The 13927-nt window shown below is 43.7% G+C and overlaps 1 protein-coding gene and 1 pseudogene across 7 annotated transcripts in view; both read left to right on the top strand.

Annotated features, from left to right (window-relative positions):
- Positions 1–4004, top strand: part of CLASP2 (cytoplasmic linker associated protein 2) — a 223769-nt gene extending 219765 nt beyond the window's left edge. For all 7 annotated transcript variants that reach the window (XM_027769656.1, XM_027769655.1, XM_027769654.1 and 4 more), the window contains one exon: positions 2823–4004. In XM_027769656.1, the coding sequence (XP_027625457.1) occupies positions 2823–2909 (87 nt within the window). In that variant the 3' untranslated portion in view covers positions 2910–4004. The remainder of the gene's footprint in view (positions 1–2822) is intronic.
- Positions 3863–8766, top strand: LOC114006755 (keratin, type I cytoskeletal 18-like; annotated as a pseudogene).
- The last annotated feature ends 5161 nt before the right edge of the window (positions 8767–13927 follow it).

Below are 13927 nucleotides of genomic sequence, written 5' to 3'. Positions count from 1 at the left end.
TCTGTCTCTCTCTGTATGTCTCTCCCTGGCGAGCACATGTTCCCTCTTGCCAAAAAATAAAATAAAAATAAAGAATGATGATAATAAAATATTTATTCTTTCTATTCTTGTTATGGTACAGATTAATGTGCGATTTTGACTTGGCATGTTAAAGTAAAATTTTCTGATTAGTCTTCAAAAGTCTCTTGATTGGGATCAGCATTTGGCATGATGGCTACGTCACTGGACTCCCATGTAGTCAACCACAGTTCAAGTCCCAGACCTAGTGGCTTAAACTCATGCCAGGCATGTGTGTGTGCGTGCCCAAGATCCCTAGAGGAGAATGGAGGAGAAGGGATTGTGGCGTGGCTATCCCCCCAGGGGAGTGATTTCTTGCTTTCTGTCTCTGTCTTTCTGGCAAGCACACGCACCCTATAGCACAAACCTCTCCAAACAAATAAGTGATAGATAAATAAATAATATAAATTAAAAATATAATGAATAAATTAAAAGTCTTGATCTATCCCCATAGCCTAGTGATTAAGGGGGATGGGTCCCACATGGCTAACTATGGCTTGAGTCTGGCCTTGGCAGCTTAAAAACCATGCCAGGCACATGTGTGTGTGGGCCTAAAGTCCTGAGAGACTGGAAAGGTAGAGGAGAAGGTTTTACAATATGACGATTCCCCTGGAGGGTGCTCGCTAGCTCGCTCTTTTTCTCTCTTTCTCTCTCTCTCTCTCTCTCTCGTGCATGCACTCTGGTAGTTAAAAAAAATAAAATAAAAATAAGGCCAACCCATGGCATGAAGCTTTCCTTCTTTCCTTCTTTATTTGACCAGAGAGAGAGAGAGAGTGAGAAAGCAAGCTACCAGGTCCAGGAATTAAACCTTGGTTGGTCATGTGGGAGTCCAACGCCCCCAACCACCATACCACCAGCTGGCCCCATAAATACGATTTTAAAAATTTCTGGGACCAGCAGACCAACTTGGTGGTATGGTAGTTAAGGTGGCTGGGTCCTACCTGGCCAACTGCAGGAGCCTCAGACCCAGCACCTTGAAAAGCATGCCATGCACAATACGTGCATGTCCAAAATCCTTAAAGGAGGAAAAATTGGAGGAGAAGGGATTGCAGTGTAGCCATTCCCCATGGGGGGCGAGTCTCACTTTCCCTCTTTCTCTCTCTCTCCATCAAGCACACATGCCCTATGGGAAATTTAAAAAAAAAAAAAGTTTAAAAAAAAGTGCAGTTAATATTCATTTAATACTAGGCAGCCAGTATTAATGTTACTGGCATTATATAATAATGTTACATATGAAGACAGATCAGTGGGAAAACATTTTGAAATATTGGGTCATTAGAAAACTCATGACACATTTTTGCCTAGAAAAGCACATCATGACTTTTCCAATGACCCAGTAACATTAAGTGAAAAAGTAGGGCACAGAATTGTTTGAAGGTACTTCAAAAAGTTTGTGTAAAAATGAAATTAAAGTATGAGTTTATTTTTGTGTAAAACATTTTTTGAAATCCATGTGCAATATTTTCATGATACACATTTTCTCCTTTTTTAATTGTTAATGAGTGCGCTCACGGGGGGGGGGGGCAATCCCCAATGAGGCGTGGTCACCCTGCAATCCCTTCTCCATTCTTCCATTCTGTTAGGATATGAACCATGCATGCCCACATGCCGAGTGTATCTTTCAAGCCGCCAGGGCCAGGATTCAAACCACTGTCAGCTGTGTGGGATCTAGCTCTCTCAACCACCAGGCTGCAGGGCTGGCCCATTATACACACTTTCCATAAACTTTTTGAGGCCCCCTTGTTGATTACCCCATTGATTACCAGCTTCATAAAATAACATGATCTCATACAGGTAAATACTGCAAAATAACACGAAGAAACCAAGAGCACCCTGGAGAGGGTCTGTGTCCGGGAATGCACGTGCCCAGATTCTTCTCCTGGCCCACTTCTTACCACCCCATGGCCTTAAGCAGTGACTCAACCATTCTGTTTCATGATTTCTTCATCCATAAATTATAAAAATAAAGAGAGACTACAAAGCGATTATTACATTGTGTAGCACGTAGTGCTCAGATGATTTCTTGGTTATTTTAGTAAATTTAATAAAGTAAGCTGACATTTAGTTTCGTTCTATGTTATCACTACATGATAGAATACACTAAGACTTAAAACGTTTTGTTATCCTTAATTACCAACAGTAATTCAGGCATTATAACCACAGTCTGTGGGCTGGCTCCCCGGCTCAGCAGAAACAGGCTGCTCAGGAGAAGCTGGACCCCACATGGCAGCTGTGGTTTGAACTCCTCAAGCAGGTCTGCTTGAGACCCACTGGGCACGCACACACACGTGCCTAAGATCGGATGAGCTGGAGGGCAGAGGAAGGGGATCGTGGCATGACCAGGCTCTGTGAGAATGACCCTTTCCCTCCCCTTCCCTCTCAACCACTTCCAACTCGTGTGCACACACACACTTCATCATGAATAAAGAAAAGTTGTTTAATATTTTAAAGAATTATTTAACTTTACTTATTTAGTTATTTGCCTATTTTAATTTGACCAGAGAGTGACAGAGTGAGAGGGAAAGTGAGAAAGCGAGCTGCCAGATCTGGGACTAGAACCGCGGTCAGCCATGTGGGAGTCCATTGCCCTTAACCACCATGCCACCTGCTTGCCCCCAAAGTTTTTTTTTAATTAAAAAAATAATAATAACCCACAGACTAAAAATTATTTTTCAACGTTCACATATATATATATGATTTTTTAAGAAGCATCTTATCATTTGGAGCAGCCGGTTCAATGACATGTGTTTGGCTTGAATCTGCAGATGAAGCTACTGAATCTTTACATCAAACGGGCACAGACAGGTTCTGGAGGAGCTGACCCCACTACTGATGTTTCTGGACAAAGTTAGTGATGCTCATGAAGTGAACCAGGTCTCATGGAAAGGACAGATAGACCACCCTCATCAATGAAAGGAAATTCTCAAATCCATCTTTTGGAACTTAACCATTGTTTCCCAGTTTTCGTTTTCATTTTGTTTTGTTTCGTATTTTCTGTAACAGAGGGCTCTCCTCAGTCTGCATGTGACTTTTATGATAGTTATTCCAAATTCAAGGAGAAGCAGTATTAACATGAATTGATCAATACGAGTACTTTTTAATCTAAGTCATCATTTCACATGTTTGTACTTCTTTGTCTTCCCATTAACCTTTGCCAGTGTTATGATTGTATAAATTTTTTTAAATGCTGGTTAAACAGGAATGCTTAAAGCTTTAAAAGTTCAACGGTCTAAAACATTTTCTTTGCCTTTATTCAACTGCAGAATAATATTTTTACTGCTCCTTTCAGTTTTGTTCTGTATCATGTCCTATGCTAGAAATACTGAAATGATGTGAAACAAAGCAGGACTAATTTGAACTTCGCTGAACGCTGTTGATGTGATGGTGGTACATGTCATTAGTTGCGACTTCTTTGAGGTGACCTGTAGTTTGAAACTAACGCCTCTAAGAGCAATGTTACAGAATCAGCCAGTTCTGTAAATCTGATATTGTTTGTTGGTTATTGATCTTGCCATCTTTATTTAAAACCATGTCCCTTCTATGATTCCTTAAGAAAGCTGCACCAAATCATATGCCTGTGTTTTTTTTTGTTGTTGATAAATAGAAGGTTTCATGGCAGGGTTTTTTGGTTTATCTTTGTTGTGAATGATGCTTTTTTTTTTAATATTTATTAATATCAAATTCACTTATGAACAAACTTGATAATGGAAACAGACAAAAAAAAATCAAGTGCATGTATGTCCTTGACCGTCTTCTGTTTCTCATTTAATAATTAAAAAAAAATTTAAAAACTAATTATTGAGACATGGGAATTGACCGGCACCTTTTCTTGAAACGGTGGAACCTGGTTTCCTTTTACCGTGAAATTGTCTTACTTGAAAACATTGATCCTGATGAGCGAGAAGATGGTGCCAAGGCTATCTTGTAGAATGGACTCAAATTCTCTACCTCTTCAGGGCTAATACTTTTAACTGAGCTGCTGCCTGTAGTGTCTTTTGGAAAACTACTTCAAGGGTGATTTTCTGTTACGTTTTTAACAAGATTTTTTTTTTAATCACCTTTTGCTACACCTATTATTTTCGTGTGCAGCCAACTTCAAAAACTACCAGTTTTGGTGAAAGGCAAAAGTAGATCATTTGGAACCAGGATACTAATGATTTCTCATCCTGACTGTTTTTGTTTTTGTTTTTTTTTAATCCTAACATAAAGTGAATTTGACTGGAAAGGCAAATAGCTAGTAGGGAAGCAATTTGCTGTTGTTGCAGAGTTATCTGTACTTTTTTTGTTTAATTGAAAAAAACTGTAGAAATGTATGTAAAGAATTTAAGACGAGAGTACTGGATGGATGATTTGTCATAGGCTTTTCCCTTCCTTTGTTTCTGTTCCAGCAGCAGGAAAATAGTTTCTCTATATCCTCTCCCCCCTACCGATAACAATTTTGTTTTCTACTGTTAATTACATTGTGTATTTATAGTTCTATGCTTACTGTTGTGCATATACTGGCAATAAAACTGTACATAACATTACTTGAAAAAAATTAATGTATATCAGCTCTTTTTCTGTCTCGTTGTGTAACAAGTCACTTATATCTAGATTGTGTGTGGTTTGTTTTTTTAACTTTGAAACATCTTGTATCAACGGTGTTCTTTTGAATTTTGTAAGTTTGTCTGAAAAGAAAAGATTCATCAGGAGTAGCAACCATGATCAAATGTATATAGCTATATACGCAGGTATGTACCACAGTTTATCTTTAAGAAGAAAGTCATTTTATTAAACACTGAACTCAGTAGTGTTTTATGTACCATGACCTTTGGTATGTTTTGTAAGAATTTTGAATCAAAATATTGATTTAATTCTGATCTCTTACTTTAAGATAGTGCTTTAACTACTGTTGACAACTAAGTAGAGTGACTTAAGCTGAATCCTAACTCTAATTGAAAATTTAGATCAAATGCCTGGCATCTAAGAGCAGGCACTCAAGAAATGAGTGAACTACGTATCAGGAACGTATGGTTGAACGTGTCTAAATAAAAATTAATATGTAAAAACATGGGAAAAAACTAATGTTTGAAATTCAGTCATTTCAATTGCTAAGAATATGAGAAAATTCTTAATTATTCAAATCATTATATGCAACATACCCTTAATTTGTTCATTCCAGAAATATACTTAGGTGTCAGCTATTAAAGAATGGTCATAAAAACTACTGTTCACATTTTTTTCCTCCTGCTTTTCTCTCCCAAACTAATTTTCAGTATCATTCATTTGCTACAGTCCTCAGAACTCATTAAAAGCATATGAGTCCAGATTATAAAACATGTTTATTGGGACCAGCAGTTAGCGTAATGGCTATGTCGCTGGACTCCCACATAGTCGACTGCGGTTTGCGTCCCGGACCCGGTGGCTTAAAACTCACTCCGGGTGCGTGTGCGTGCGTGCCCAAGATCCCGAGAGGAGAATGGAGGAGAAGGGACTGCAGCGTGGCCATCCCCCCCCGGGGGGGGGGGGTGATTTCTCACTTTCTGTCTCTCTCTCTCTCTGTCTGGCAAGCACACGTGCCTTTTAGCAAAAACCTCTTAAAAAAAAAAGTTTATTTATTTGAGGTTTCAAAATCTATACGACTTCTGACATTTTCGTGTAAGAAAATGATTTGAACCTGAAGCTTTGGATTTGAAAGTAATCTGCTGTGTTTGTGTATTTTATTCTTAGAACTTTTATTCAAAATTGCTTTTCACCATTAAGTTATGTCTTACAGTAAAAGACTAGTATCTGATTACCATGCCAGATCTATGTGTAAATTCTGGTATATCTTATAATTGTAAATATAGAGTAACATTTACAGTAAATAGAAACGATTAACATGTAATACATGAGGGTTTTTTTTAATCTTTTATGTTTTTGCTTTCTTATTGTTTTAGTTTATTCCATTGCAATTCTACAATTGTATAACTATGTAAAAGAAAGGTTTTGTGTGTTGGTTTTGTGTTTAGTTTTTGCTCTAAGGTGTATACGCTTTCCAGAGAGAGGGAGTGAGAAATCACCCCTAAGGGAGACCGCACCACAGTGGCTTCTCTTGTGATCTCCTCTTGGGATCTTGGACATGCATGCACACACACCAACATGATTTTCAAGCTGCTGGGTCCAATCCTTGAACCACACAGCTGACCCTATGGGATCCTGTGCCTTAATCTCCATACCACTTGCTGAGCACAGTTGTTTTGTTTTTTTAAGTGTAAGTTAAAAAATTATCCATCTTCATTGTAGAGTATTTGGAAAATAATGAAAAGGCAAAGAAAAAAAATCATCTCTACTATCGCCACTTGAGATCATCTAAATGGCTTTTTTGTGGAATGGTAGGATAATGAGTTTGATTTCATACTGAAATCTGTAAGGCAAAATTCAGTGTTAACCGGAGGAAGACTGATGGGATTATAGGGCTGGTCCCTAGCACAGTGATTACGCATTGCTCCGAGGGAACCAGATCCCACATGGCCAATTGTGTGCCCTGATACCTTGAAAAATATGCCAGGCATGTTCACACGTGCCAGGATCCTGACATCATGGGGGGAAAGGACTGCAGTGTGCCTAGGGCTCTTTGGGACTGCCTTTTCTGGTATGTGCACATACACTCTGGTCAAAAAATAAAAAAAAGTAACAACATTAAAAAAAGCTAACGTTTTTGAGGTTTTTGTTTGAAGTTTATTCCATGAGTAAGAGAGACGGAGATACCACACCCCCAACGAGGTCTCGACGCTGCAGTTCACCACCAGCGGAAGCCAGCCAAGAACGTGAGCACGAGATCTGCAGGCGTGAGCCAGCCACCTGTCCATGTGCGTCTACCTCACAGAGCACCACGCTCCAGCATCGTCTTCCCGCCAGCCAGCTGGTATTTTGAATGCTTTTATTCTATGCACATTTTTAGCAATACCTTTTCTTTATCCTTCTAAGAGGTCACTTTTTTATACGTTCACTTATTTCTTCCATAAGGGAAAAGGCTACCGCCAACTCACATCATAAGCCACCTCCTCTCTTGGCTGGCCTGGAACACAGGTACGAGCACTCCCACCATGCTCAGGGGGAGTCCTAGGATGCAAACCCAGGACTTGCCCCACGGGAGCCACTTGCTCTTCTGCTGCACACGCACATGTGTGTCCAACTGGTTCTTCAAGCCACTTGGTCTAGGACTCCAACCGCATGCTTAGTTAGCCTTGTGGCATTCAGCTCCCTTACTAGCTCAGTCATGGGCTGGGTGAATTTTCAAAGCATAGGTTAGAGACTCAGACTTGAATTACTTTAATGAAGAAGCACACCTGTTCTCAGTCCTCCTAAAGCAGCCATTCTCGGAGGCCAGCAGGTGGTGTGGTTAGGGGTGCTGGATTCCCATGTGGCCAACCGCAGTTCAGGGTCCAGGACCTGACGGCTTTCTTTCCCTTTCTCTCTCTCAAGTCAAATTGGAAAATAATAGTAACAAATAGAATTAAATCATTCTTCAAAAATAAATAAAACAGCATTTCTCAACTAAGGGCATTTTTTGTCCAGTAGACATTTCTGTTTATCACAACTTAGATGTAGGGATACAGTTAGAATCAGGTGGATGTGGACCAGCAGTTGGCATAATGGCTATGTTGCTGGACTCCCACATAGTCGACTGAGGTTCAAGTCTCAGACCCGGTGGCTTAAACTCACACCAGGCACATGTGCATGCGTGTCCAAGATCCCGAGAGGAGAATGGAGGAGAAGGGATTGTGGCGTGGCCATCCCCCGTGGGGGGTGATTTCTCGCTTTCTGTCTGTCTCTGTCTGGCAAGTGCACATGCCCTATAGCAAAAACCCCTCCAAAAAAAAAAAAAGAATAAACCAGAGACTAGACAGCATGATCTGAGAACACCTGGAGAAGGGGCCCCAGGTTAGAGACAGGACAATGCCCACACCAGTGTGCCCATAGACGATGGCTGTCCTGCCGCTGATGGCGTCCTAGTCGAGGAAGACACAGACCTGGCCACGTGTCAGTTTGCGGAGAGTGACATCCACGGACTCCGCAAGGTCATAGGTGACACCAGTGTCACTTGGCTGCAGCTAGAGACAGAGATGGAGGCTCTCATGGAGCAGTTGCTCTTCATGAAGAACCAGGAGGAGGAAGTAAAAGGCCTACACGCCCAGATTGCCAGCTTGATTGAGTGTGGTCTCTAGACCTCAGCAAGATCATGGCAGACATCCGGGACCGGTATGATGCGAGAGGTGCTGGAGAAATACCAGCCCCACAGGCTGAGGAGAGCCCCACAGTGGCCACCTCGTGGTCCACTGAAGTTGGAGCTACAGAATGGACGCTCACGGAGCTGAGACGCACGGCCTGCCCTTGGAGATGACCTGGACTGGATGAGAAGTCTGAAGGCCAGCTCGGAGAGGGCCTGGGGAGGTGCAGACCCGCAGGTGGAGTCCTGCTGCACCTGGAATCAGCGCTGGCACAGACCAGGCAGAGGGGCAGCGCCCGCCAGGCCCAGGAGTATGATGCCCGGCTGAACACCAATTTCAAGCTGGAGGCTGCGATCGCCACCTAGCGCCACCTTTTGGAAGATGGGGAGAACTTCAGTCTCGGTGATGCCTGGACAGCCCCAACTCCATACAGACCATCCAGAAGATCACCATCTGCAGGCGAGTGGGCAGGAAGGTGGTGTCTGAGACCAAGGACACCGAAGTCCTGAGGCACTGAGCCAGCAGAAGCAGGAGGCCAAAAAACAAACCACACACACATACTCCTTCACCACTTGGTTACTGTGAATGATCATATGTAAAAATATTGAAATAGATAACACCCAGACTATGTATGTAGATGATGATGTGTCTGTGTGTATTATGTGAACAGAATAGGCAAACTGAAACCATTCATTAAAAAGCAACTGTCGGGCTGGCAGGTGGCCTGGTGGTTAAGGCACTGGACTCCCACATAGCCAACCATGGTTCGAGTTCTGGACCTGAAGGCTTGCTTTCTCACACACAGCCCCCCCCCTTCTCTCTCCCTTTTACTGTCACTGGTCAAATTAAAAAATAATAATACTATATATAATTAAATAATTTTTTTTGGAGAGGTTTTTGCTATAGGGCGCATGTACTCGCCAGAAAGACAGAGACAGAAAACGAGAAATCACCCCCTGGGGGATTGGTCACGCCACAATTCCTTCTCCATTCTCCTCTTGGGATCTTGGGCACACACGCACACATGCCCAGCATGAGTTTAAACCACAGGGTCTGGGATTTGAACAGTGGCCCAACACAGGGAAATCCAGCAACATAGCTGTTACGCCAATTGCTGGTCCCAGTAAATATTTTTTTTAAAAGTCCAGCTGTGTTGATGCTGGTCATGCATTGCCAGTGCCCAAGATCTCATGTACTGGAGGAAGGAGATCACCGCCTGACCATTCCCTGCGGAGGGTTGTTCATTTCTCTCTCTCTCTCCCTCTCCTTCCCTCCTCCCTTTTCTCGTGTGCACATGATCTATTATGAATTAAAGAAAAAAAAAAGCGTTGTTGAGCATGCTTGCTCATAGAAATGACATTTCAATCTTTGCTTCATCTTCTCTCTCTGTGTGCTCACTTTGTCCCAAATGTCAATTACATCAATTCAGATTTCATCATGGATCTTTCTGGCTTTCTAGATTTGACAGGATCGGACCCATTCTGTCTAAAGCCTGCCTCCATTAAGGTCCCTACCATGGGGAGATATATCACCCCTTACCCCCTTGCCTTCGGCCACTGCACCGAGGACTTGGAAGGTAGCCCACGAATGCCCTCACCTCCCTGAGGAGGAACATGGAGGTGGAGGAGGTAAGGAGAATGGGCTAGGCGGCGAAACTGCTGGCATACGAATCCCTACGTCCACTGTTTAGGCAAGAAACATCTCTCTCAGAACATCAACGTCTGGGGACCAGCAGTTAGCATAATGACTATGTCACTGGACTCCCATGTGGTCGACCGCCGTTTGAGTCCCAGACCCAGTGGCTTAAACTCACGCCAGGCGCATGTGCGTGCGTGCCCAAGATCCTGACAGGAGAGTGGAGGAGAAGGGATTGCGCTGTGGCCATCCCCCCTGGGTGTCCCAACCCGGGGGATAGTTGAACAGGTTTCCTGAGGGAAGGAGTGAGAGACAGGATGAACGATTCAGTGTTACAATTCTTCAGGGTCGTCTGGCGATTGTGGGCCAGGGATCGATTGTGGGCCAGGGATCCTGGTTATATACATGCTGGTGGGCAATGATTGGTTGAATGAAGGATTGTAAAAGGTGGGTTATAATTCATTGCTTTTGTGGACCAATCATGAGGTACCGGATATGCAAATCTCAGGGATTCTAAGCTCACCGATTTGCTATGGGAAGTGGCCAATCAGAGTATGGTTTTGAAGGTGAGGTTTTTGAAGGGGAGCCAATCATGACCTTTGGCATTGTTTGCTTTCTGAGAAACCGAAACCTAAGAGTGATATTTGCTCATACACAGCCTCCCACACCTGAGGGTTGATTTCTTACTTTCTGTCTTTCTCTGTCTTTCTGGCGAGCAAACATACCCTATAGCCAAAAAGAAAAAAAAATCAATGTCTGCATCTGCAGAGCTGCAGCAACAGTAGCATCAATCACCTAAGACTGTTGTGAGGACTATGAAGTAATCTTGTCTCTTAGGCAGAGCCTGACCTCCCCAAGTGACGGCCTTGGGTACTGCAGTCTTAGACAAGGGTAACAGCCATCCGGCTGACCCATTGGCTGCCACTGGCTCCTTCCAGCTCAGCTATGACCTGGGTCCTGGATCAGACCTGCTTCACCTTAAGAATCATACCCCCGGCATTTCATTTGCTAACTGCAGACTTGAATTTAAAAATGTCTTTATTAACCGCAGTTCGAGTCCCAGACCAGGTGGCTTAAACTCATGCCGGGTGCCTGTGCATGTCCAAAATCCTAAGAGGAGAATGGAAGAGGAGGGATTCTGGCATGGCCATACCTCCTGTGGATGATTTCTTTCTGTCTCTCTGGCGAACACACTTGCCCTATAGCAAAAATCTCTCTCTCTAAAAAAAGAAAAACACATATTATGGGACCAGCAGATGTCATAATGGTTATGTCTCTGAACTCCCATGTAGTCGACCACGGTTCAAGTCCTGGGCCCAGCGGTTTAAAACTCACGCCAGGTGAGTGTGCGTGCATACCCAAAATCCCAAGAGGAGAGTGGAGGAGGAAGGATTACAACATGGTCATCCCCGTTCGGGGAAGGGGGGTGATTTCTCACTTTCTATCTCTCTGGCTCTCTGGCGAGTGTATGCACAGTACAGCAAAACTCTGACAGTGATCAGCTCATTTTTGCTGATAAGAGAGGTGAGGGGCTGAAGGTTCTTTGTAGCTTACAGAGTCGCAGACACATGATGCTTACTGAGAACCAAGCAGAATGTTAAGCTTACTCCATGTGTTAGGTTATTTAATACTAACAACCTCATCAGGTAGGTATTCTGTCTGTTTTACAGATGAGGAAACTGAGGGAAAAAAGAGGTAATATAACTAGTCCTAGATAGTACACCAATAATGAACAGAGCTAGAATTAGAATCCAGGTAACCTGACTAGAGTCTAACTGCAAACTTAGACAGTATTAAAAAGAGCACCTGGGATCAGCAGTTAGCGTAATGGCTATGTCACTGGACTCCCATGTAGTTGACCGCAGTTCGCGTCCCGGACCCGGTGGCTTAAACTCACGCTGGGCACGTGTGCGTGCATGCCCAAGATCCCGAGAGGAGAATGGAGGAGAGGGGATTGCGGTGTGGCCATCCCCCCTGGGGGGGGATTTCTCACTTTCTTTCTCTCTGTCTCTGTCTGTCTGGCGAGCGCACGTGCCCTATAGCAAAAACATCTTCAAAAAAAAGGGTACCTGGGAACTAGCAGTTAGCGTAATGGCTGTGTCGCTGGACTCCCACGTAGTCGACCGCGGTTCGTGTCCCGGACCCGGTGGCTTAAAACTCATGCCGGGCGCATGTGCGTGCGTGCCCAAGATCCCGAGAGGAGAATGGAGGAGAAGGGATTGCAGCGTGACCATCCCCCCTGGGGGGTGATTTCTCGCTTTCTGTCTCTATGTCTCTCTCTGTCTGTCTGGCGAGCGCACGCGCCCTACAGTGAAAATCTCTCTCAAAAAAAAAAAAGGGTACCTGGAGGGCTGGCAGGTGGCATGGTGGTTAAGGGCATTGGACTCCCACATAGCCAACCACCGTTTGAGGCCTGGACCTGGCAGCTTGCTTTCTCACGTACCCGTTCTAGTTTTTTAAATCTGATCACAAGACCTTCTCCTAATCTACATACAGAACCAGGAAGGTGACATTCTCATTTTAAAGGAGAGCAGGTTTTGACAAATCCCACTTATGGCACTGTTACTCACTGACCTCAAAATGAATATGTTTGTTAACTGCTGTGGGAACAAATTTTGCTAGTGTTATATTCCGTTGTTTGAACATTCTAAACACCTTTTTACTGCCCGGTTGTTTTAAAAAAATGGTGGGACCAGCAGTTAGCGTAATGGCTATGTCGCTGGACTCTCACATAGGCGACCGCGGTTCATGTCCCGGACCTGGTAACTCACACCAGGGGCGTGTGCGGGCGGGCCCAGGATCGCGAGAGGAGAATGGAGGAGAAGGGATTGCGGCATGGCCATCCCCCCTGGGGGGGTGATTTTTCGCTTTCAGTCTTTCTGTCTCTGTCTGGTGAGCACACGTGCCCTATAGCAAAAACCTCTAAAAAAAAAAAAAAGTCACGATTTCCCAATCTCTTCCCTATTTTTCTTAACAAAAAAAAGGGCCGGCCCCAGAACTGGCCTTATAACTTGTTTTGACCAAGAGGATTCAGCAGAAGTGATGGTGTTCCAGGTCTGGGCTGAGAGCTCACACTTTTCGATTCTCTTTGAAACATACAACTATCATGAGATCAAGTGAGTGTTAGTATGCTGGGGATGAGAGACCACGTGATAGGGCCGACCGGTCATCCCAGTCATGCCAGCCAAACCCTAGACCTGTGAGAGAGCCAGCCAAGATCAGCAAATCTAGCCCACAGCCAACTGCAGATGCGTGAGGAAACCTTGCCGAGCACAAAAAGAACTGCTGCTCCGAGCCCTGCTAGGTTTCTGACTCACAGAACCATGAGCTAAATAGTTTTTGTTTGATTGTGTTTTTTTGTTTTGTTTAGTTTTCTTCTTTCACTAAATTATGAGGTGTTTGGCCATTCAGCAAAACCTCACTGATAGTCTAGCTGATTTTTCTAAAGCCTCCACATGTCCCAGAAGTGCACTTGGTGTCCTAAAAGACCTCTTAACAAAAAAAGAGAACCTGAAAGAATGCATGCTTTAAATTGTGAAGCAACAGAAGAGCAAGCACGCAGGAAGCATTTCGTTCATATTTGAAATGCATATCATTTACCATTCATTTTTCTTGAAGAAAAATCAATTGCCAAGCACAAGTCCAAGCAGGTAATACTTTGCAATCTCAACAGTCAAATGTGTCTATTTCTAGAAAACCCGATTTTCTCCAGAAGGGTCTCTTTCTTTATCAGTTATATTTTCCTGTTCGTTCACTGTAAGTAAGTACTAACTGGACAAAGGCTCTGTACAGAAAGTCGTGGTTCCTTAAGTCGATGCCCAGGGTCACATCTAATTGGGAGAAAATAGCAGTTGTGAGCATTGACCATGGCTGCGGACTTCCTGCTAAAGGCTGTATCAGCTTCTTTCACAATTTTGCAAACAGCAAGAACAAAGTATCCCTCAGATGCAGCTAATCTTAATTATTGCTGGCAGGCTGGCAGGTGGCATGGTGGTTAAGAGCACTGGACTCCCACATGGCCAACCATGGTTCTAGTCCTGGAC

Source organism: Tupaia chinensis, unplaced genomic scaffold (genome assembly GCF_000334495.1).
Source record: "Tupaia chinensis unplaced genomic scaffold, TupChi_1.0 Scaffold150166_1, whole genome shotgun sequence".
NCBI lineage: Eukaryota > Metazoa > Chordata > Mammalia > Scandentia > Tupaiidae > Tupaia > Tupaia belangeri.
Note: the sequence above shows the minus strand (reverse complement) of the source record. Positions and strands in the feature narration are given on the sequence as shown.